Here is a 24,234-nt window from a genome sequence, read left to right as displayed (position 1 = left end):
GAGCAGGCCTGCCGGTCACATACGCTTCACGGTCGAGTCGGCAGCGTGTTGTGCAATGCAGCTGATAATAGAAATGCCAGGGAGCGGTATCAGCGGCCCTGCCTGACAACCAGTCTGCATCTGTTTACCGTCTCACAGCTCTTGTTTGTTGTAGAAGAAAGCGTTTGCTCGGATTTCTGTTTGCAGTCTCTCGCACCACAGAGTTCGAACGGAATCAAAGTGAATGTGTGTTATATATTTCCAGCCAGACAGAATGAGCAACTGCCCATGAGCCCCAGGCCATCAGGTGACCTCAAAAGCCCCAAAAGGTCACTGTGTGGCGATTAGTTTGTGGTAATTTATTTCTGGTAGTAGATTTTGGGTATTATGCTTACATGGTGCATATTCATTAATTCATTTGTGTTTAATCAACAAACCTGAGGCCATGTAATGTAGGAATAATCATAAGAATACAGTACAAAATTCAAAGACTTGGGAGGAACAGGAGGATTTTCGGGGGCTAGCAGCTATTTTTTTTCCTCCAGGGCCATGCAGGTTTATCCAGCCCTGCAAATTCAGTTTCAAATTACTTTCTATCACATTCATGCTCCTGATGCTGTGCAATAAATTATGATAATTAGAGTGTAAAAATACATTAAAAAAAATCGTCCAGGTTGTTAGGACAAATATGTTTCTGAGACTTATATATTATATATACTATAGTATCCATCTGCGGCACTTCAAGTTACGCCCCCTTCTTTCTTAAAGGTGTTTGACCCTTCGAGGGCATTCTGCGAATGTTTTACTGGTTACCGGTATAGTCGCTTTCAGTCCATAATGGCGGAAGCGTAGCTTTGCTCATGGATGTATAAAGAGAACTGGATACAGCGTTGGAGGCGGGGCCCCGTTTCATTCCTGTGAAAGTAGCTCAGTGGCACATGAAGCCTAAATTGTTCGACTTCCGTCTGGAAAAGTACCCGGATCTTGGGCACATGGAACATGTGCAGTAGCGTCTGCTCGCGTCACATGTCTCGGTCACGGGGTCCCAACGTCACGCCGTAGTCACGGCTTGAGCTCCAGCCTCGGTATGGGTCTTATTCACATGAACGGAGGAAGGGTAATATCTCTGGATTCAGCTATTAGTGCGTTTCACAACTTTAAAAACTTAATTTTTTTAAATAAGGGCTATTAGAGTGTTCGTACTGGGAAGTTGATTCACCTAAAAAATAAATATCCGCTGAGTTACAGACGTCTCTTTCCCATTGTAAGTCTATGGGAAAAAGTATTTTTGGGCCCAATGGCATCACGTGACGGACACGAAAGTTGGGATCGACGACCGCCGCTATTCCTGGGGGCTTGACTCTGCTGCTGGGCGCTGATGTTGCCATGGAATGAACAATTGACATTCACTTCTTAGCAATATACGTTCTTTGGCCCGATCGGTCCCAGCTGCACGATCTGTTCTGGGCATGTGCGGGTGTGGTGCCTACCCAGTATGCCTTGCTGGAAGACCCGCCCCTACTCTAACCTCTGATTGGCCACTGGCTTCTAAACCTAAACGCTGACAGTAGGTAGCCTACTGTAGCTATTGTAAGGCAGGCTTCTCGTTGCTTTAACTATAAACTTACTTGTTACTTAATTAAACTACTGTAGGGCTGTGGGTAAAGCAAGAGCACGAGGAGAGCTCCGTCTGTGCAACATGATCCACTTTAATGACTCAACCCAAGCGTAGGATAATTGAACACCGATAACCAAAAGATGGCACACATCACTTCTTACTTCATATCACTGCGCCAATCTTAATCATCACTCACCTTACAAGCACGTAAGGTGCGCCATATTATATAGTTCCAGATCTAACTTAAGGAGCAAAATACAATATGTATACTGTATAAAATAAATATTTACAAGAATAAATCTAATCTTACACTATGATGCTAACCGGAGCTTCTGGGCTGTCGTGGCTGAGGACAGCGACTCAAGCAAGTCTCGCGATAGTTTTTGCAAGTTTTAGCATATCTCAGATCAGATTTCGCAATTTGCGCGTTGCCCTTCTAGACACGACCTGAAAGCATGATGGAATTACCTAACTAGTCAGCCACAGCTGCTGCAACCTCAAGATATGCCCTATTCACGTCACGCACCTCTCTTGCAGTCCGCCAGTCCGCAGACAAACCCCCCCTCTCAACACCAGAAACACTGAGCCTGTTACTCTGTGAATAATCCACAGACTCCAACGGGTTTGTGTCTGAATTTAACTCTGGAACACAGACACTCTTGTTGACCTCGTACAGTTACACAATAAGCCACTTGAAGAAGCTTTTTGTAGGAATTAAACCACTCTCTAGTTTAAAGAAAGCGAAAAACATCTTCATTAGCAAATGTTCCTCCTGTTTGTTTGAAAGGTTCAGGAGGCAAATGTATACACTGATATTTCTATTAAAAAAAAAACATTGTCTGAATATATTAATATGTATTTATTACTATAAAATCATATAAAAATGTAAATTGTATTAAGAAAAGCTAAATTAAATTTCAAAACTTGAACTATGTAAAATACAAATATACATGTACCAGTACAGTCTAATAGGATACCTGCTGGCACAACTACCTGCCCATGTCATGTTGCCTGTGTGATGATGAATATGATTGTAAGTCAACATTTAATTTGAAATGCCTTTGAGAGCAGCCCACCTTTAATGTCAGCCCAAAAGACACATCAAACAGGAGCTAATCTGTGTGGACTATGGTGGGACATGAAAGCGGAGCAAATGAGGCTGCCGGCAGCTCGTAGCATCACGTGGAAAACACCGCCCGTCCAGGAAAAGGTCAGCAGGTTGTTTTTCAAGCAGAAATCAGAATGGCGTGACCTCCGGTGACCTCTGAGACCCCTTTGCAGCTATGTCAGGTACGGACACTTCCAGTGAGCACTGACACGGGTTGAGTTTGATTCGCTCCAGACTTGTGATTATAAAGGATGGCGTTCTTAATCAGCTTCCTCCCTGGGATTCATTATGCAACCAGCAGTGAGTAATGAGTGTGCCCAGAGCTTTGAAGCTCACTTTAATCATAGCACTGAAGACTATTACTAAGCAACAGCAACTTGCAGATGTCTCAGAAGGATGCGTGGTGACGGTGGACGGAGTGATGTTCACCTAAGGAGATGAGATCAAGTCAAAGAGGCACTTGTGGTTATCCAACTGTGTGCACCACTCAGGCGTTGTTATTGTTCATTTGGGCATCACTCCATGATCGCTGTTAATTGGTTTGGAGCGTGAACGAATCCCCCTCAAAGCCAGAAACTAGAGACCAAACCACTCAGACCAGTGATCATCACTCACGCAAGGCCAAGAATTTGGAGCTGCGTCACAAAAAGTGAATTAGTGACTGACATTAACAGATACAAGTTTGGTGTTTTTGAGCCCAAACATAAAAGACTGGTATTACCTTAATTACAGTTTTGCCCCTAAACTATTCTCCATTGATCTGTTGTTGGATTTTCATCATCACAGGTCATCTTTGCTTTCTAGCTTTAGAAGGAAGTACATGATCTGTCATGGACAGGTATGTAGACATGTTGGAATTTAGTAAAGGACCACACCAGTGACAACAGAGTTAACTAAATAACTCTTTTGTTATAATATTACCAACTCACTTCCCAAGTCATTTTAGACTGACTTCCTGCAGGCAGCCATTAGTTTCTTCATGAATTTTTTCGACACACTAATCTATGACTTTTTTTCTCTAAATCTTTCGACATACTATACACATACATACATTCTCCTTTCACATACATATATACTTTAATTTTCAACACATACTGTACATATATTTTCACTCTCAAATACACATATTTACACGTACACACATGTATTCTTTACTCTCACCAGTGGTGGATGGTGACTCAAAAAATTGGGACAGCCTGTCACTGAAAAACAAATGCTATATTATGACATTTTCCAGGAAATTTGTCGACATGCTATACTGTGAATTTTTTTCACAACATTTTTCGACATACAATACTATGACTATTTTTCATAAAACTTTTCGATATACAATAGTATGACTTTTTTTCATGAAATTTTTCGACATACTATGAATTCATGACATTGAAATGAAATGATGTTGGCACAGCACATTGCACTGTTGGGAATTAGAGAGCCATGTTTCTCATCTCCTCCCCCCCATTACACATCCAATTGAACCACTTTAACATGAGGTATAACTGCACTCTACTGAGGCTGTGATGGTTCACAAAAAGCAGGTGATTGTTGCTCTCACACCTGCCGTGTTGTGAAGCTGCTGTTCTATGAATCCTAATGGGAACACTGGGATGTCTAGGTAACCTTGAGCGTATCTTCTGGGAATCTTAAATCCTTTGTGTGGGTTCATGTCCTTACCTCTATGAAATGTAGATGCCTCTGAATATATTTCCAGTTTGGAGAGGCATCGTCTTGTTGCCCACGGTGACGGTCACGCAATACTTAAATTATCTCGCAAGGACAGAACTGAAAGGTCAAGAAAATGAAAGATGGCACTGCTTGAACAATCGGTCTGTTAGCTCCTGAATCAATATAAGGACTATAATTGCTCAGGGATTTTAGAAATGCTTGTATACATGATGTTGTTGTTGCCATGTAGTGCCGAGGGAACCGGCGTCAACCAGTGTCCCTAGAATCATTAGTAGGTGGACAGAGGTGAATTTAGAAAGGGCTTTTAGGGTTTTACATAAACAACATCAATTATATTGACTGGATAAACATAATGATAAACCACACTCCCCACATTCAATGTGGGAATAACTGTTAATGGCTGATTCCCACTGAGGCCAAATGTGGTTAAGATGGGCCCATTTATGGTGTTCTAACATGTTTTCACTATAGCAACAAAATCCACCAGCTCTATACAGAGGTAACTAAATAAATGCACTCATAACTTTATAAGTATTTCCATCCATGCTGATGTTATTCTATATTTATCTTTTTGTCAGCGTATCTCATGAAAAGACCAAAAGCAACAATGTGTTAGTCTGACTGCCCTCCCCTGTCTGTTGGCTCGCAGCCCATTGGTTCCTACTAGGACTGTCAATCCATTCAAATATTTAATCGTGATTAATTGCACATTTTGTATCTGTTCAAAATGTACCATAAACAGAGATTTATCAAGTATTTAATGCTCTTATCAACATGGTAGTGGACAAATATGCTGCTTTATGCAAATGTATGTCTATATTTATTATTGGAAATCAATTAACAACACAAAACAATGACAGATATTGTCCAGAAACCCTCACAGGTACTGCATTTAGCATAAAAACATATGCTGAAATCATAACATGGCAAACTGCAGCCCAACAGGCAACAACAGCTGTCAGTGTGTCAGTGTGCTGACTTGACTATGACTTGGACCAAACTGCATGTGATTATCATAAAGTGGTCATGTCTGTAAAGGGGAGACTCGTGGGTACCCTTAGAACCCATTTTCATTCACATATCTGGAGGTCAGAGGTCAAGGGAGCTCTTTGAAAATGTCCATGCCAGTTTTTCCTCGGCAAAATTTAGCATAAGTTTGGAGCGTTATTTAACCTCCTTCGCAACAAGCTACTATGACATGGTTGGTACCAGTGTCAGCTGGGATCGGCTCCAGCCCCCCCCCCCACGCCCCTCCCGCGACCCTGACTAGAATAAGGATGGAAGTTGCGTTAATGCATTAAAGAAATTAGTGTGGTTAAAACAAATTTGCGTTAACTCTGACAGTCCTAGTTCCTTCTGAAGCTTACAGCTTCCATAATAGGCACTTATGTATAGGCACTCAGTTATGTCCTTGCACAGCTGGGCAATGTAGTTATATCATAGTAGTAGTCATAGTTTACTGTAGGTACTATACTGATTTTTTTTTTAGGACATACTATACTATGACGTTTTTTGTCATAGTATAGATGGACAGACATACAGACAGACAGACAGACTGACAGACAGACAGACAGACAGACAGACAGATAGATAGATAGATAGATAGATAGATAGATAGATATTTCCAGAAGGGAAATTGCAGTGTTACAGCAGCAATTTACATAGATCACAAAAAACTTCATGCATCACTCACACAAAACAGACACAAGGTAGGTACGAAAAACACCGTATTTACAAATCTCTATATAAATGTACTTTCCAACTACTTTAAACTAAAAAATATGTACAATAAAAAATAGACATTAAGATAAGATTTAAGATAAATGTATATCCCTGCTGCCTATATAGTATGTCATTAAAATGTCGTAAAAAAAGTCATTAAACATCAAAGTATATAGTGTCATAAAAATGTCATTCATTCAAAACGTCATAGTATAGTCATGATAATGTCATGTTATGGCTCAAGAGATAGAGCAGGTCGTCCACTAATGGGAAGATCGATGGTTTGCTCCCCCAGTCTACATGTCAAAGTGTATATACATAGTATAGTATGTCATAAAAAGTCATAAAACGATCATAGTAGAGTATGTCATTAAAAACAATGTCCAAAACAATGTGTGGTTTAATGTTAAGTACTAAGGATTATAATACTTTATCCACCACTGCATGTACTGTATCTGTATATGCTTTTAGGGAAAAAGAAAATGGAAGCATGTGAGTGTATTTTTCTATAGTGTAAAGGGATGGTTTGGTGGTTTAAATTCCAGTGTTTTGTGTCGGTATGAATCATATTCGGAGAGTAGGAGGCTCTGTTTTTGAATCTCTCATTTTAGAATGAAATTCCTCATTTGACATCTCTCACTTGCCAAAACCCGGAGGCCTCGGTGGAGAAGAGAAAGCAAAAAGAAAGAAAAAAGAATCCGGCCTCTGTGAGGAGATGCTTGTTTCCATGGCGATGTGGAGCATGTGCTTGTGTGTATGATGACCTCACGCATGCATATTCTCCTCACCAGCCTCTTCTTCTGCCAGGATGCAGACGTCTCTGCCTCCACACAGCACATGGTGCAGTCACATGCAAGGGCGTGATTTAGGGGAAAGGGGGGGACACAGGGGACGTGTCCCCCACCCCCACACTTCTACAGAAGGCAGTATAGGACCCTGAACTACAGGAGATAGACGACATAAGACATATTTGTTCAAAAATAGAATGTGAGTGATGTCTTCAGACTAGGGCTGTCAAAATAAACACGATAATAATGTGTTAACTGATGTGCAAAATCGTTTTAATGCCACTAATTTCTTTAATGCGTTAACGCAACTTGCGATTTTTAAGTTAAAGCGGCTCAGTTTTAAAGCTAGAGCAAAGATACTGGTGTCATGTGAAACTAGAAAAACCTAATGAATCCACTGGTACCATCCATGTTTGCCTGTCGCAAAGGAGGCTAAATAACGCTCCAAAGTATGTTAAATTTTGGCGAGGAAAAACAGGCATGGCCATTTTCAAAGGGGTCCCTTGACCTCTGACCTCAAGATATGTGAAGGGGTTTATTTCACAACAATGACCAGCTAGCTGTACATTATCATGCTTATTACACAGCTACTTACTGAAGAAATCAATGATCCGACACCAGAACTGAGTCCATAGCAACGGCCTGCTATACATAGCAACGGTTTGCTATACATAGCAACGGTCTGCTATACATAGCAACGGTTCGTTATACAAAAATAACAGACTGTAGAACGCCGTAATTGACCAATCCGAATCAAGCATTCAACAAAGCCGTGTAATAAAAATTAATAATATAGTAAGTCATAAAAAATGTCATAGTATATAATATGTTAGAAAAAATATTTTAGTATAGTATGTCATAAAAATGTAATAGTATATTATACCATAAAAAATTAAGTCTTAAAAAAAGTCATAGTATAGTATGCCATAAAAATGTATATAGTATGTAGTGATGACACTAGACTGACTGTGTCTCCTCCTGTTGTTTTTGAGATTATACTATATTTTATATCCCATATTATACTATCCTGTACTGTATTACCGGTATACTATATCGTGTAATAATCACATATATACCATATTATATTTCTATCACGTTGCTATATTAGTACAGACAACACTAAGTATCATTACTGAATCACATGATATATTAATCTGGTGTACAAATACTAGATTCGCTGACGCGCTGCTATTAACCACGCCACTGTCACTCTACCTCGTAACTTTGTCTTTAATTGCTCTTATATAGCTCATATTTCTACCTCTATACTTATATTAGTTACTTATTTTATTTGTTCTTATTTTAATTCTCTATTTATCTGTACTCATTTCTGTCTTTCTGCTGCTACAATACTTGAATTTGCCTGAATCAATAAAGGCTTATCTTATCTAACATTCACACGTATGTAGTGTATGTATCTTTAATGCTGTTACCAGTATTGTATAAATTTAGTCAGAGTTCAAATGTAGACAGATGTCATGTCAATGTTTTTTTCCTGGTGTTCTAAGACTGGATGAATATTCCTCAGTGGGTTTGCTGTGATGTTATTTTAGTGTTTGGTGTCCTCCAGTGTTACATAAGAGAGTTACACATAGAAACATAAACCCTCTCTGTAAGTTATATGATGTTGTCACAAGAGGGAGACAAACAACTCCTATTTTCCAAAGCCTTTACTTTCCCCCCTCTCACAGAAGATACCATGAGGATATACAGTATACAGTAGGTCTAAATGAGACCTCCACATTTCTTGGATGATCATTCTTTACAGCTGTGACCAGCTGTGTTCTCAACATTAAACATGTATTGCTTTTTCACAAAGTCCTCCTTGATTCATTTGACTTTTCCCAGATACTTTGACAAAGTCTTCTCAACTCAACATCCACTTACTCGCTTGCTTTGGGGCTTTTCAACTATGTCACACCATCCTCGTCGGCCGACTGAGGCTCGGAGCTGAATTATGAATTGAATTTAGTTTAATCTCACCTCAAGGTCCACTTACTGGCTTGTTCTGGTGCTTTTATTTGATCATATCACATGGTCCTCATCGGAGTTTTACTCAGTTGTTAAAAAATCTCCAGAGGGTTAAGATTAAACTGTACAGCACTATTTCCCAGGTGTGTGTAGGAACATGAGTGTTTCTATAGAAACATGAATGAACAGGGAGTGATAAGACACAATGGACCTCTTGAGAAGAAATTCACTCTTAAAATCCACTTACGCCGTTTTCACGAAGATTCAGATATTCATGAAGATTCAGATATTCACCAATGTTTTCTTATTTGGGATTTGTTCTTGGATAAGAATAGAATCTATGCACTCAAGAGCACACTTAACGCACATGTGAGTGCTGACATGTTCGTGCAAAAAAAATTACGATATTGTGTTTTCTTCATTTCTACAGTTGGATTCCAATTACAATAATTTTTTTTTAATTTAATAAGTTTTTAATAATTATTTTCATTATTTTACAAAGCATTATGGTGTTTTAATAATAAATAAATAAACACTACACTAACACTTCAACACTGAACGAGTAATAACATCCCATGCATCTTTTTTATTAAATATGACCGCTCGTTTGGTTTCACTTCCTGCAGAAGTACCTCCACTTCACAACTATTGAAAAAAATGTTCTTTTTTGTAGTAGTAGTTTTTGTAGTAGTAGTAGTACTAGTAGTAATTTATTTTGGTCTTTATAGACAATTTTCCAAAAAGAATGTACATAAAAATAAATAAATAATAACAATATTGTATTAAATTAAAGGGAAAACAAAACAAAAAATACTGACCGTAAAGGTGAAGGCCTTAACCCTTTCACTACTAGGTTTACAGAAACAGTGTTTTATTTTATTTGCAAAGTGAATTTAATTCCTTGTTTTAAACATACCTATTCTGCTAAATTCATACTGACCCTCTCTTATTTATAATAACCTCTGAATGCAGTCAGGAAGCAGATGATTTTTGTGCTTTGTACATTTTCTTCGCAGTTTTAAGATCAATTAGATCACAAACTTTTAAAGCATGCGAGTTAATAAATGGTTGGTTTGTAATAATCTGATCGATTTACAATTCATATAGCTTTCTTCTCTATCATAAACATGAGATTAGTAGGTAGGTAGTAGATAATGTATGGAACTATGAGAGAACTATACCATATATATAGAGAGAGTTCTGATTCAAGATATCTTTAGTTATATATAATATTGACATTTTTGTTTTTACATTATTTATGTGTGGTTTCCAACATCATTTATGATCAATTGTTTCTTTTTCAACATCATTTATCATCAGTTTTACTTGATTATGTGTACCGATTACCAGATATTATAAACTTTAGTCCGGTGTTCCACCCTCTTTGGACTTTCCTTTGAGCATTCTTGACTTGATTCTCTTTTTTCAATCTCTGTTTGCACACGGCCCTGCAGTTTCATGCCCTTTTAAGACGATTGGCGGGTGTTTAACTGCTAATCATTATCAACTGGCACACACCTTCAACTTACTAGGACAAGGGGATTCGTCATTATAAGAACACAGATACGAACAATTCTGTGGTTTAAGAACACGTCGTGAATCTGACGTAGACTTTTCTTACGAACACATTTAAGAGAAAACCTTGGAAGATATTGGTGAATGAGGCCCAATGACTGTACAACTGTTTACAGTGACTAACTCAAACACATGAGGAAGAGGAGAGCTTTATTGAATGCATGAAAATCAGAACCTCATTGAGGATTTTCATGTTACTTTTACAGGGAGACATCCCACACAGGAATTAATACGTTAGGATTATGTCCATATGGATAAATCACAAAAATACAGTATTAACAGCTGAACTAGCAGAGTTAAAAGGTATTCATCTGATGACATGTAAGAGCATAAAAAGATTCATCATCCACACTCATTTCTCTTATATCTCTGAAATGTTCATTCCTCTGTGACAGACGTCTTCTTCTGGGACAGCGTCAGATCCTTGACTTGCGGCGTCAGGGCCATGAGCTGCGTGCGGACGCTCTGGGCCTCCTCTTCCTGCTCCTCCGCCTTGTCGCCGGCCTCGCCCCCGGCCTCCTCCTGCTTCCTGCTCTGACTCTGGCTCACCAGCTGCTTCACCACCAGGCCCTGGTAGGCAGACAGCAGCTGCTGCTGCTCCTGCAACAACACATGGACGCACGCAAAACATTTCAGTGGTTTAACTCACCAAACAAACGCTCTGTTACACTGACGATGCAGCAGATGGAGACTGCCGACAGCTGCGGAGTCTGAAAAACTGGATGTAAACAACCCCGAAGATGAAGCGGTGTGTTGCCAACATTTGCTGAAACATTTAGACCACACTGAAGCACAAATCAACACGTCTATTATGACTGAGCTTAAGCTGCACGATGGAAACACACACCTGTCTCTAGATCACAGACTATGTACTACATTCTGCTAATGCAGATGGTGTAGATTTTACCTTGATTGCCTAAATTAGTTTGATGTTTTTCTTCTCTATGAGCTGTGATGAAGTGTTGAAATGGTGGATCAAATCATCTCAAAAACGGACCATCCTGGGGCATAAAACGACCATATTATATCTGTGAGTGGCTGACTGGGTGTGTGATAAAAAAGTTTAAACTTGCCCCTTTCTTACTGGGATACAGGCTACGATGCTTTGTTTTTTTATATCTGTTTATTTTTTATATGTAGTAGCCCATTATTAGATTCCTTGTGAAAGGCACGAAAACATTGAGGTGTTTGAGAGGAAGTTTTTCCACTGAATCCCAGTAACAGAATATATCTGTGACATATGACATATATGTGGCACTGTACAGCCCTGAGTCACACGTCAACGAGTGTCAGACGTACCGTGGGTATTCGGCCAGTGAGGGTGCCGATGATCTGAGGCACGCAGCGTCCAGGAGCGTGCAGCATGCACTGGGTGCTAGCCTGGAACAGCAGCACGCTGGTCAGGTGGAGGACAAGAGCTGGATCCTCTGTCTCCTTCAGCTGCTCAGCGAGAGCCTGACGGTGCAGGAACAGCGCCTGTCTGGAAGACACGCACGTTCACATACATCAAAAGTACAGAAATTAAAAAGGAGATATTTCTGGATTTGAACTTAAAAGTTACAACAAGGAACTTTCATTTTGTGTTGATTTTGGCGTCCCCCTGTGGACAAATCGGTGGCACTGAGAATAACTACATAGAAATAGCCAATCTTCTCACTGATGGTCTCGTTTACTTACGTAGGTCATATAGAGACATCAGGATTACACCAAGACTGTTTCATAACCAGTTAAATGTTCCTCAAAGTAACTTTAATTTACACTAATTAAATACTAAATGTAAAAAAGAAACAAATTTCCTTACCTCTCCTTTTTCTTGTCTCCCTTCTTCAGCATGAAGCCACACACCTCTGCACAGGTCTCTATGTTGGTCAGAAAGTCTTCAATAGTCTGTGAAGAAGGTTCCATCACTGTATTTCACTTTCATCCTTTAAGCTAAAGCCACCAGCTGATGATGTAACTGACGGGAAACACACTCACTTTGCCGTTGAGGCAGTTGTGCAGCTTCATGAGAGGTCCTCTGGTGTCCTCTGACAGTTTGCCCAGAATCTTCACTCTGACCTGAGGCGACACATCAGAGACACTCATGATCAAGTCCCACGGTGCATTTCAAACACACACACAGTCCTAATTAACTTGATTTTATTGTGATCTTTGCTTCTCCAGCTGAATACAGTTATTATAGGCTATACTGAGAGGAGACTCAGAAACAGAGCGGGAACTCTTCCTGACCTCGTTGCTGATGGTGCCGGGATTCTCCACTGACATCATCAGGTCAGCAGCCAGGAAGTTTACCAGGATGTTGGTGACGTCTGTGCACAGGGTCTTCAGGACGTGCTTGCAAACGTGGACCTGGGTTTCATCTGCATGACGAGAGAATTCCCATCAAGTTAACTGTAAAATCTGAGGTTGTTCCCCTTTAATTATAAATGTATGGTGTAGTTATATGTGTGAAGGGCAGGCCTGGAATTTCATCATTTTAGGGGCAAAGGCCACACAAAGGACAGCAAGGCCATCAAATAATACAATGATTTTAAGTCCACGGAAATAATGAATTTAACTTAAGAGTTCAGGATGATTTCGTTTTAAATACATAGTATAACTATCAGTGAAATAAATGATTTTTAAAATCTCCTTATTTCATAAATGTATTTATTGCTATATACAAATGAGCAATATTTTAAGTTGTTTATAGTTGTTATTTCCTACTTTGTTGTGCCATAGCCTAGAGACAAAGTTAATACTGTTAAAAGTCCAGTTATGAACTACATGGATCAACGACTTGTGGTGGCTGTGTTTTAGTTGTTAAAAATACATTCATCCTCATAATTATTTCGTATCTATATTCACATACAGTGCCTGTTAGCAGGAGAGGAAGGCTCGCATTTCTTCTCCTACTTGAAAGACTACAGAGGGAGGGGTGGAAGGAAGGAGACGGTTTTGGGTGCATCCCCTAAACTAGCGAAGGAGACACTCTGTGCAACGCTCGCAGCTCCGTCAAAAACAGATTAGTGGAGCAGAGCGGAGAGCCGCTTCTGAAACACGGTGTGGGTCTGGACAAGCATTGTCCATCTAGAGTGGACGCCATCAGCTCCGGGAACGCGGCGTAGCTGCGCCTGATGTCAAACTATTGTCATAATAGCCCAGCGGTTTATACCAGGCTTAAAATCTGACCCTCTGGTTATGTGCTCAGTGTTTTACTTGATGTTGCCCAGTAAAATACACTGGTGTCTAAAAACCGTATTGACAGGAAAGAGGAGAGGAGAAAATGTTGAAATCAGCAGGGGCATTGCGGGTGGGGCATCACGGCCACTGTGGCTGCAGGACATACGATTTTCAGAAGGGCATCAAGGCCAGACAGACGGGGCCACAACGGCCATGGCAAAGTCCTTGTTATTACTGACACCGGTGGCTGTTAAGTGAACTGCAGTTGTTATCCTGTTGCTCCCGAGCATGCTCGCACTCCACAGGCGCTAGCGAGCATCCTAGGCATCAGCTGGTAACAAAACCTGAACATTAGCACCTTCATGAAGGGAGGATTTATTGCAGGGCTTTTTGTAGTAGAGTGCATTAGTTTTAGCTAGATGTACCTAATGAACTGGCAACTGAGTGTGTGAGTTTAGACTTTTCTTTGGTCAAACTACTACTATAATGTTTAAAAAGATTCATGAATTGCCGGAAAAGATTGTGTCCTGTTCACTCCAGCAGTACTGTATGTGTAGGACATCTGTGTGTTACTATTTGACTGACAGTTCTGACAATAAGGTAACACTCATTTGTGATTTCCACTTTAGTAGTGAGAGCAGGATTTACCAGAGAAGAACTTGGTGCCTTTCTCAAAGAGGCGGATGTTGTTGTACAGGTTGGTGATCTCCTCCTGTAGGTCCTTCATGCTCTGCTTCTTGTTGGCCCTGGATGGTGAGTTGGTGGAGGACATGAACACGGTCCGCAGCACCTCCTGGTAGGCTTTAGCTAGAGGCCTGCAGAGATATATTATAACAGTGAGAGAACTGACTCATTGTCCTCAAGTGTTGGCAGAGAAAACTAACTTTAGACAGAAACCTGTGTATTACCTTACTAAATGATCTGCCAGCTCGGAGAGGATTTCTTCGGGGCAGTCGTTCACTCTCTCCTCTAAAACAGCTACGATGTCCTCCTGGGCCATAAAGGGGGCTGCAGTCTGTTTACTGCGATCTTGGCAAAGGTAAAACACGAGCTAATTAGTCTCACAGGGATGCTACAGTTACCTTTGTCTTCCATGAAAAAAAGAGCCTAACAACCCAGGGGAGAGCTTTCTAGCCAACCAGCCATTACGCTCTTGTTACAGTAAAATGCCTCACTGAACAGGCTTAATGTGCATACAGAGACATTATGTCCCTGTGAAGATAGAACAGCTCTGTGGCCGTGACTGTACTTTGCTGCGAAGGTCCGGTTTCCTCGTCGCTGTCCTCGTCTTTCCTCCCTTTCTTCTTGGTTTTGCGAATCCGGATCTCTCTGGCGTTGCCTCCTCCGCCTGATTTCACACTGCCACTGCCCTCTGGGAGACAAAGAGTTAACAGATGAGATATATACATATACACTGATCAGCCATAACATTATGACCACCTGCCTAATATTGAGTAGGTCCCCCTTTTGCCGCCAAAACAGCCCTGACCCATCGAGGCATGGGATCCACTAGACCTCTGAAGGTCTGCTGTGGTATCTGCAACCGAGCCGTCAGTAGCAGATCCTTTAAGTCCTGTAAGTTGCGAGGTGGGGCCTCCGTAGATCGGATTTGTATGTCCAGCACATCCCACAGATGCTCGATCGGATTGAGATCTGGAGAATTTTGAGGCCGAGTCGACACCACGAACTCGTTGCCATCCACATGATGTAAAAGAAAACGTGATTCATCAGACCGGGCCACCTTCTTCCATCGCTCCGTGGTCCAGTTCTGATGCTCACGTGCCCATTGTAGGTGCTTTTGGCGGTGGACACGGGTCAGCACGGGCACCTGATTGGTCTGCGGCTACACAGCCCCATACGCAACAAACTGCGATGCACTGTGTTCTGACACCTTTCTATCGGAACCAGTATTAACTTTTCAAATATTTGAGCTCCAGTAGCTCTTCTATTGGATCAGACAACACGGGCCAGCCTTCACTCCCCACGTGCATCAATGAACCTCGGGTTTGACCCTGTCGCCGGTTCACCGGTTTTCCTTCCTTGGACCACGTTTGGTAGGTCCTGACCACTGCAGACCGGGAACATCCCAGAAGAGCTGCAGTTCTGGAGATGCTCTGACCCGGTCGTCTAGCCAGCACTATTTGGCCCTTGTCAAAGTCGCTCACATCCTCTCACTTGCCCATTTTTTTCTGCTTCCAACACAAAGTTCAAAATGTTCACTTGCTGTCTAATATATCATTAGACAGGTGCCATTGTAACGAGATAATCAACGTTATTCACTTCACCTGTCAGTGGTCTTAATGTTATGGCTGATCAGTGTATATAATCCAAGAACAACAAATGGCCTTCTTCTGCTGGGTTGGGTTAGTGTACTACAAGACTTTAGAAATCTCAGAATTACTGCGCTGCTCACACCACCCACACTGTTGTTATGATGACATGCAGGTACTGCACATGACTGACCTCAAGACGAGGTGCCCCGATTACAGCTTTATTCCACTTGAAGCAATCCAAGACTGGATTAAATCATCATGATATTCAATAAAAGCAGACAGAAAGTCATTGTTGGGGGAGGGTTGGGGTGGAGATGTGAAGCATTCTGCCTCAAACACATGTGGTGCATGTATCAAACAAAAGAACAGGCGTAAAAAAATAGCACAGAATGATTTTAAACAAGCCACAAGGAAGGTTAAAGGGATAGTTTGAGTGTTTTGAAGTGGGGTTGTATGAGGTATTTATCCAGTCAGTGTATTACCTACAGTAGATAGAGTTTGGAGAAATAGACAGGAGCACCAGCACGGGAGCAAAGCAATGTACCGCTGCAAAACGGGGGGGCGCTTTCACAAGCCATAGCCTGTTTGGCTAGTCTGAATCAGAGTGAAATTGAATTTTTTTGGTTTGTTTTCTATTTAGTCTGGGTCAGGTTTCACAATGCACAAATTAAAGCGGACCAAATAAAAAAACATAAGTTGCTGAGGGGCGTGTACAAAGAAGCAAATCTATCTTTTTCATCTCGAGAGCTTCCACTTCTATGCGGGGAATCGCGGAATTTGATGCTGTCAAATTTTTTCACTTATCGACTGCACATGAATCCCTTCTCCTCCAGTTTATGACTTTATAAACGTCACTGTCTTGGTGGACTTTATTTATCATATTCTGTATGTTCTCTTCAGCCCAGGTGTCTAAAATCTGTTTTGCTGCTGCCCCCGTCCACAGCGGTACATTGCTTTAGTTCCGTGCTGGTACTCCTGTCTGCTTCTACAAACTGGGGGCGTGCCGACCGTCATCTACTGTAGGTAATACACTGACTATGGATAAATGCCTCATACAACCACACTTCAAAACAACCAAACTATCCCTTTAAGGTGGAGAAAAGGAAAACTATCTTGTTCTAAATTCTTAAAATGACATCTCTTCCTTCAACCACACTAAAAAAATACAGAATCTATTTACATGAAAATGTTTTGTGTGTGTGTATAGTCTCAGGGTAAAGTCGGGAGGAAAGGTTCTCTTAAAGGTTCTCTAAACAATATCCAGAGCATTAACATAGAAGTCTCTCTCCCTGTTAGCTCTTTCAGCCCTTTTTACTGTTGTTTCTACCGTTAGCGCTGTTAACACCATTCGCCATGTTGAGAGCTGTGCAGAGTCAATATAAACGCTCCCAATCTCACATTTAGCACGTATAACCAACCTGTAGCCTTCTTCCTGCGCTCTGCTTCTTTCTTTTCCTTCCTAGAAGTTCCTGAGCTCTCAGCTGTCAGCATGGATGCTTGCTTCACATCATCTTCAGTTATCAGAAACACTGGATTGTTCTTCACTTCCTGAGAGCCACATTAAAAAAAGAGAAAAAAACCACAGACACTGCTCTTTCAAAGTGTTTTCTACTTGGGAGTTTTTCTATAGAGATGTGTGACAGAGGAGGCTGTACCTTCTGAGCTTTCTGCTGCATGGCTTCATCAAACAAAGAGACGCAGTTGCTGATGAACTTCTCGCTGACGACGACGGTGTCTCCCAGCACTCTGGCAGAGGACTGGACGTTGGTGTTTCTCATCGCCTGGCTGATCAACATCCCGATGTCCTCCATCGACAGGCAGCTGGGCAAAATCGGCTACAACAGCCAGAAATGAAAAATGTTAGAAGTGACTAACATTTCTTACCATAACTAGTGACTCCGGTAAAGGCAGAGCTGTGTGAGCACCTGTATGTCAGTCCATGTGGCGGAGTTAACAGCTTCCTCCACTGAGGCCTCCACCTGGTCGACCAGAGCCTGGCCCACGCAGGCTGCTCTGAGGAACAGCAGCTTGTTGGCCTTGAAGCGCTTCTTGATGTAGCTGGTGGGGTCAGGGATCCCCAGTCTGACCAACGCATCAAACTCTGCAGGAGGAAGACTTCATCAGTTTCATTTAGACTACAATGCAGACATACCCCGCTGCTACTCTAACCCCACACCGTTCACACATACAGATTCAAACAGGCTCCGTTCGGAGAAAATAACTGTCCAATCAGAGGCTACCTCCAATCCTCCTAACATGTACCATATACTACAGGCTGCTGCAATCCACCCAGTCCAATCAGAAGAAGAAATTTTAGCAATATGACAATTAATAAAGTAACTGCATCATTTGCAGTTGAAAAAAAGGTAATAGATCGCAATACATCTCATCGCAATAGCTCTGTCAGCAGCTACTGTACGAGCCGCCGGCTCAGCCGTCGCCTTGTTGAGAGCCATGCGGAGGCAATAGAAATGCTCCCAATCTCACATTTAGCACCAAAATAGTGTTGTGTATGTCCCTATATGCTAGGCGTCGTGGGGAGAAATATGCATTTGGAGGTAGGGTTAAACAGTCACTTCACAGAGCAACATTTTGTATTGTATTGTAATGGGATTTTTCAAGTGCATAGACTGTCAGATAAGGGAGGTTCAAAGCTAAAAAAAATAAAAAAAATACAGGATGTAACAGAAATATGGTAATAATAATAATAATAATAATAGTTTAAAAACCCACCGAGATATCCGTTCTGCTGGAGGAACGAGTCCACCCAGGAGTTCTGTGTTTTGGCGTAAATATCAGGGATGTAAACAGCTTTGTCCTGCCGACCTCCAACGACGCTTCCCTTCAGGCGTCCAGTATTCACCAACTCCTCCAGGACAGCTGGCAACAACACCCATCACCACTATATCAAACACTGAGGAACACCATAACCAGCCAAATAAAGAACTATCAACTGTCTCTTCTTACAGTACAGAAGATGTTCCTGGAATCCAAATGCTCCAATCATGCTGCTGACAGGTGTTGGCCTACAGAAATAAAGGAAAACAGGAGGGCATTTAGTGCAAAATACTAAACAATACAACACAATTAAGAACTAAGGGCCTCGTGCAAGAACATTTTCATATTCTTATCCTAAACCTCTCATTTCTTTTGTCAACTTTGCTCATACGAGTGTTCCGAGTCAGATTCACCAAACTCTCTTAATTGTTGTAAATCGCTTGTTTCAGCCTGATGAACGGCACCTGTTCGTGAGTAATTGCATGTTTGTGAGATGGGGGGGATTAGCAGAATTGACACCCCCAAATCGTTATATAAAGCTGCATTCCAGACAGCTCGGTACTCGAAAGTTTCCGACCTCCCACTAGAAAAGGTGGAACACCACTCCAAGTCGGAGTTCCTACTTGTGAACTCCATCTACTCTGACTTCAAGAAGAAGAGGTTATCTGACGTCACACAACAATGGAAGCGCACATTGTAAATGGTAAACCATCAACTAAAAGGCAACGTGAAGCATATTTGCCTGTATTTAATTGAAATAATACATACAATCATAGTTATTCATGAAAACGTTAAAAATGCCCAAAATAATGTGGTTGGCTGCACTGCTACGAGTTCAACTGTGCGTACACTTGTCACGGACAGACATGGTCTTTGTTTACGTTCGGCGTTGTGCACCTGGAACGCTTGGAGGGCTCGGAAGTTGGAAATTTCAACCGGGAAAATTACAACATCCGATTTGTCTGGAATGCAGCATCATCTGGTGAACAGAATGTTCATTTTGCATTAAGTTTATTTTAGATATTTATTTTTAATAGAGTTCATTTTGGTATAATATTTTAAATATCAGTCAGATTAAGACTTTATTATTCTCAAGTCGAACAAGTATTTTACCCCTTGTGAAGAAAGAACATGTACAGATACAAGGCGACAGATCTGGACAAATTAAAATTTCGTTCGTACTTAAGAGAAAATTCTAAGTACGAGTTGTCTTTAAAGGAATACTTCACCCTTAAAATGACCAGTTGTATATCAATTTACTCACCCCTTGTTACCCTGAATTCTTGAAGAAAACTTAGTTTTTTTCTCATGCCTCAACGGTGAACGAAGAATCAAAAGATGGAGAGAAGTCTTGATGAACTGAAGTAAATGGGGGCCTCGTCATCAAAACAATATCAAAACATTGGTTTAAAAACTCTCACAAGTTTCATTTATCCAAACACATGCATTTCTGCCAAAATAATACTATTTAAAAATCTTCTACCACTACTGTGAAAGCTCACGCGCTGCGAGTCCAAATGGATGTTTTGATATAGTTTTGCTGTTGTTAATCGCGGCCCCCCCCATTTACTTCAATTCATCAAGACGTTTCTCCATTTTCTGATTCTTTGTTCACTTCAAGAATTCAAGGTAACGCGGGGTGAGTAATTGATGTACAAATGGTCATTTTGTGGGTGAAGTATTCCTTTGAAACACAAATTGCCACAAATCTGTCTGTACGAGTGCTTCTTGCATGAGGCCCAAAGTGTGAAATAGCGATTAGCAAAGTTTACCTTGTGATGGCGCTGAAAAGCCCTCGTATCCTGGCTTTGTGGCGAGCAACAAAAGCTGGAGTAAATATGACCCCCCTGTTGTACTGATCCATTTCTCCTTGGATGAGCTTCCCAAGACGCTTTGGCAGCTCCTGAAATATAGTAGAATCAACACATTTGTGAAGTCAGTAAGCAACAACATATAAAAAGAAGCTGTGGTAACTGCAGACTGTTAAGAGGAATCAACCATCTAAATACGAACATGACACAATTTATTGCTAAAAAGCTCACCTCAGATAAGAAATCTCCTGGGAGGTCGTAGTTTTTACACAGTTCTGCGATACTGATCAAACCGGCTTCCTGTAGCTTGTCATTCACCTCCTCAGCCAGACGGTCCAGGTACGTACTGCAGACAACACAAGATAATCAGCATGCTTAGAAAGTTTGACAATATGTTCTCAGCATACACTTTTCATTTATCATTTGGTGTTGCGTTTTTAACTTCAGTTTAGATTTAACTAAGTCTTTGATTAAGTATGTTCTTTAAAAGATACGGCTATTGATTGGTTTTGTTTAGGTTTAATTCCTATCCATGAAACAGACCATATGTCTTTTCATAGCAAAACACGTTGCCGTATCAGTGTCATCATATAGGGTGTATTTGGGCAGCCTGGACTCGGTTGTATGGACAGACAGATGGACAGACTGACTAACACTAGCGTCACTTAATACTCACTCATCAATAAGTTGTCCCAGTACAAGCTGAGCCCCTTTATCAGATTTTGCAATGTCACTTGCTCTGTTTTCAACATGGACCCAATCCACGTTGATAATCTGAAAGAAAGAAGATCAAGAAATGATTCACAGGAAGTTTTAAGAAACTATTTAAGAGAGCCCGAATCCTGTGTGTGTCAGCTTTCTATTGGCATACGGTACAGGACACAGCTGGTAGCACACAGAGCTCAGATCAGAATCAGAATCGTGTGTATTGCCAGGTGTAAGAGGTACACACTAGGAATTCGCTTTGGTTTTGTTGATGCAAATAAGCAGTATAATAACAAAGAATAGATAAACACATTAGAATAAAATAAGAATACAATTTTTGGGGGAAATTCTACCAATATACAATATAAGCTATAAATATAAGCTATAAACAAAAATAAACATGATACAAACAGATAAACAGTCAGGTACCAGAGATAGAGAGAGATCGGGAGTAGGGGGGTGGTATTGAGAGTGTATGAGACAGGGGGAGAGTCAGTGGTGTGTGTGTGTGTGTGTGTGTGTGTGTGTGTGTGTGTGAGGAAGAGATAGCAATCTCATAGCAACATTTCAACTTGCTGATACACACCTGCTGGAGGTCCACGATGTTGATTCGCCCTGTGAGACAGAATGACAGGATGTATTAACCATCATGTCCAATTCTCAATATACTACAGCTGACAGTGACTTAGTTCTGCTGCATGTATGACAACAGTGAGTACAGCAAGTGATTAAATCCCATTGAACAGTATATCTGGATGTTGTATGAACCTCCATGGACGTAGAGCTCATCTCGGATCTCCCTGCTGATCTGTGATGGGGTGATGTACTCCTTCCCGTCCAGAGTGTGCACCACATCCAGCTTCTTCTCTTGCACCAGTTTGGCAATAATTTCAATGCAGTTCCTCTCAGACAGCCTGAAGAGAGATTAAACGTTACCAAAAGTGACATTTCCCTACTAACTAAATATATAGATTTGTCTTGTTATTGCTAGCGACAGCTGTTAAAAGAATCTAGCTCAGCAGCGTCACTTCTAAATGAAAGTTGAATGCTAGCATTAGCTCCTCTGCTAACAGCCTGTAGTGTTATGAGCTCTCTTCTTACCTTTGCACCGTGTCAGCAAACTGAGCTCTCTGGAAGTCAGCAGCGAGCCGGCGGATCTCCTCCCAGTCAGACGCCATTATTAAAGCTTTATGTGTTTGTAGAAACAGTCAGCTGTCAGAGCTTCACTCTATGAAACACTATGGAGAAGCAAAGAGTCCAGCTGGCTGGATAACGAGACAGCGCTCTGCTCAGTTAGCCACACGTCAACATACTGTGACGTAGAACCGAGAGCCACAAGGACCAAACCTTCTCCTTCCGCCTTTCGCGCACTGAATGTCCAGATACAGTATGGAGGACGGAACCTGCCAAAATAAAAAAATAATGAATAAATAAATGACACAATAAATAAATAAATACAAAATAAATAAATGAATACATTTAAAAATAAATATACAATAAATAAATAATTTAATGTAGTAAAAATAATATTTAAAATAAATGTAGCCATTACGTAATTGATAAAATGTGAAATAAATTGATATTTCTGTTTTAATTTGCTTCTTTTCTTCTTTCTTTCTTTCTTTATCTTTGTATGAATTCCCTATTTATCTACACTTCTGTTTAATTTTCCCTTTTATTTATTTATGTATTTATTTGTATTAAGATTTAAATCTATTTATTTATTTTTCTTTTTTATTGTTTTTTTTCATTTCTTTTTTTATTTATTGTATATTTATTTTTAAATGTATGTATTTATTTATTTATGCACGATTTTCCCTTGGCAGCTTATTTAGTTCTGTATCCTTTTCTTTATACATTTCTTTACGCAATTCGTCATGCATTTCTGCCTCATTATGCTAATGAGGAAAACAATGAATACATACATTTAAAAATAAAAAAATAAAAAAAATAAATGAATAAATAAATAAATACATTTTTACTACATTTAATGACATATTCATTCATTTTTCGAGTCATTGATTTATTTAATCATTTATTTTTGGTTTTGACAGGTTCCGTCCTCCGTAAGGCAGGGCCAAAGAAACTCTGAGCCATGCTACCAGATCTTTTATATCGATGCTACTATGGCTCCAAATGTGAATTGTGTGCCGTTGAATTTACGAGGTCCTCGAGGTGTTCTAACAGAATCCACATTAGGACAGGACAGGTAGACAGGAGCTGGAGCAGTTCACTGTAAGAGACAAATGCAAAGTACAAAGTGCTATAGGCCATATTTTTTATATCAACACACAGACAAAGAAAAAAGGGGCATTATACATTTACTGTTTACATAATCCAAAGGCATTTTTATATTTATAGACTTTCAAATCATTTGCAAATGCTGCAAAGTTTGAAGTATCCTTTAAAAAAAAATATATTATTCATTAATATTTAGTGACTATTTTTTGACTTTCTGTGACAATTATAGGGGAACTATCATTAATGTTATTGATTACACCTGTGCTGAGACCAAGGTCTATCCGGCATATGTCAAATGAGCAAAGGCTATACAGTAGACTGGTAATAATATGGACATATACAGTATGACATAGTGGTTTAGAAGCCTCTGTCAGTCACACAGACCATCTAAAGAAATACAGTATAAAGTAGGGCAATGTGTCCTTTTACCATTAAGGAGAAAAATGAAGAAAAAAGAACTGCACACTGTCTCAGTTACACGTGGTATATTTATTTATTTCCAGTATTTTTGTCTACACGACCTTCATCAGGCACACGCATCACAGCAGCTGAGCAGGGTAAGTTATTCAATCAGATGTCCACAAAAATTAGGTCAGTTGGTTGATAAACAACTTGAGAAACACACACACACACACACACACACACACACACACACACACAAGTAATTGAGTAAAGAATGCATTTTTTTTCTTTAAGAAATCTGTAAAACCAGCACACCATCAAAACATTAGAAAAATACAAAAGGTAGATATTCATCATTATGCAGAATAATTAGAGCAACATCCATATAACCCCAAACCAAAAGATCAAATAATTA

The 24,234-nt window shown here is 40.4% G+C and overlaps 1 protein-coding gene across 1 annotated transcript; it reads right to left on the bottom strand.

Annotated features, from left to right (window-relative positions):
• Window positions 1-10,578: 10,578 nt before the first annotated feature.
• On the bottom strand, window positions 10,579-22,517 carry ufl1 (UFM1-specific ligase 1). The gene is made up of 19 exons (XM_037751219.1): window positions 22,278-22,517; window positions 21,945-22,090; window positions 21,763-21,791; window positions 21,148-21,245; window positions 20,703-20,817; window positions 20,433-20,563; window positions 18,850-18,908; window positions 18,616-18,762; window positions 17,808-17,983; window positions 17,538-17,717; window positions 17,301-17,430; window positions 14,859-14,981; window positions 14,518-14,638; window positions 14,258-14,424; window positions 12,677-12,807; window positions 12,425-12,505; window positions 12,249-12,334; window positions 11,747-11,927; window positions 10,579-11,047 (listed from the first exon to the last, which is right to left on the bottom strand). The coding sequence occupies exons 1-19, from the start codon at window positions 22,352-22,354 to the stop codon at window positions 10,826-10,828; spliced, it is 2,400 nt and encodes a 799-aa protein (XP_037607147.1). The 5' UTR covers window positions 22,355-22,517; the 3' UTR covers window positions 10,579-10,825.
• Window positions 22,518-24,234: the final 1,717 nt, after the last annotated feature.

The sequence above is a fragment of the Sebastes umbrosus genome, chromosome 18 (genome assembly GCF_015220745.1).
Source record: "Sebastes umbrosus isolate fSebUmb1 chromosome 18, fSebUmb1.pri, whole genome shotgun sequence".
Classification (NCBI taxonomy): Eukaryota; Metazoa; Chordata; class Actinopteri; order Perciformes; family Sebastidae; genus Sebastes; species Sebastes umbrosus.
This window is presented reverse-complemented; position numbering and strand designations above follow the sequence as displayed.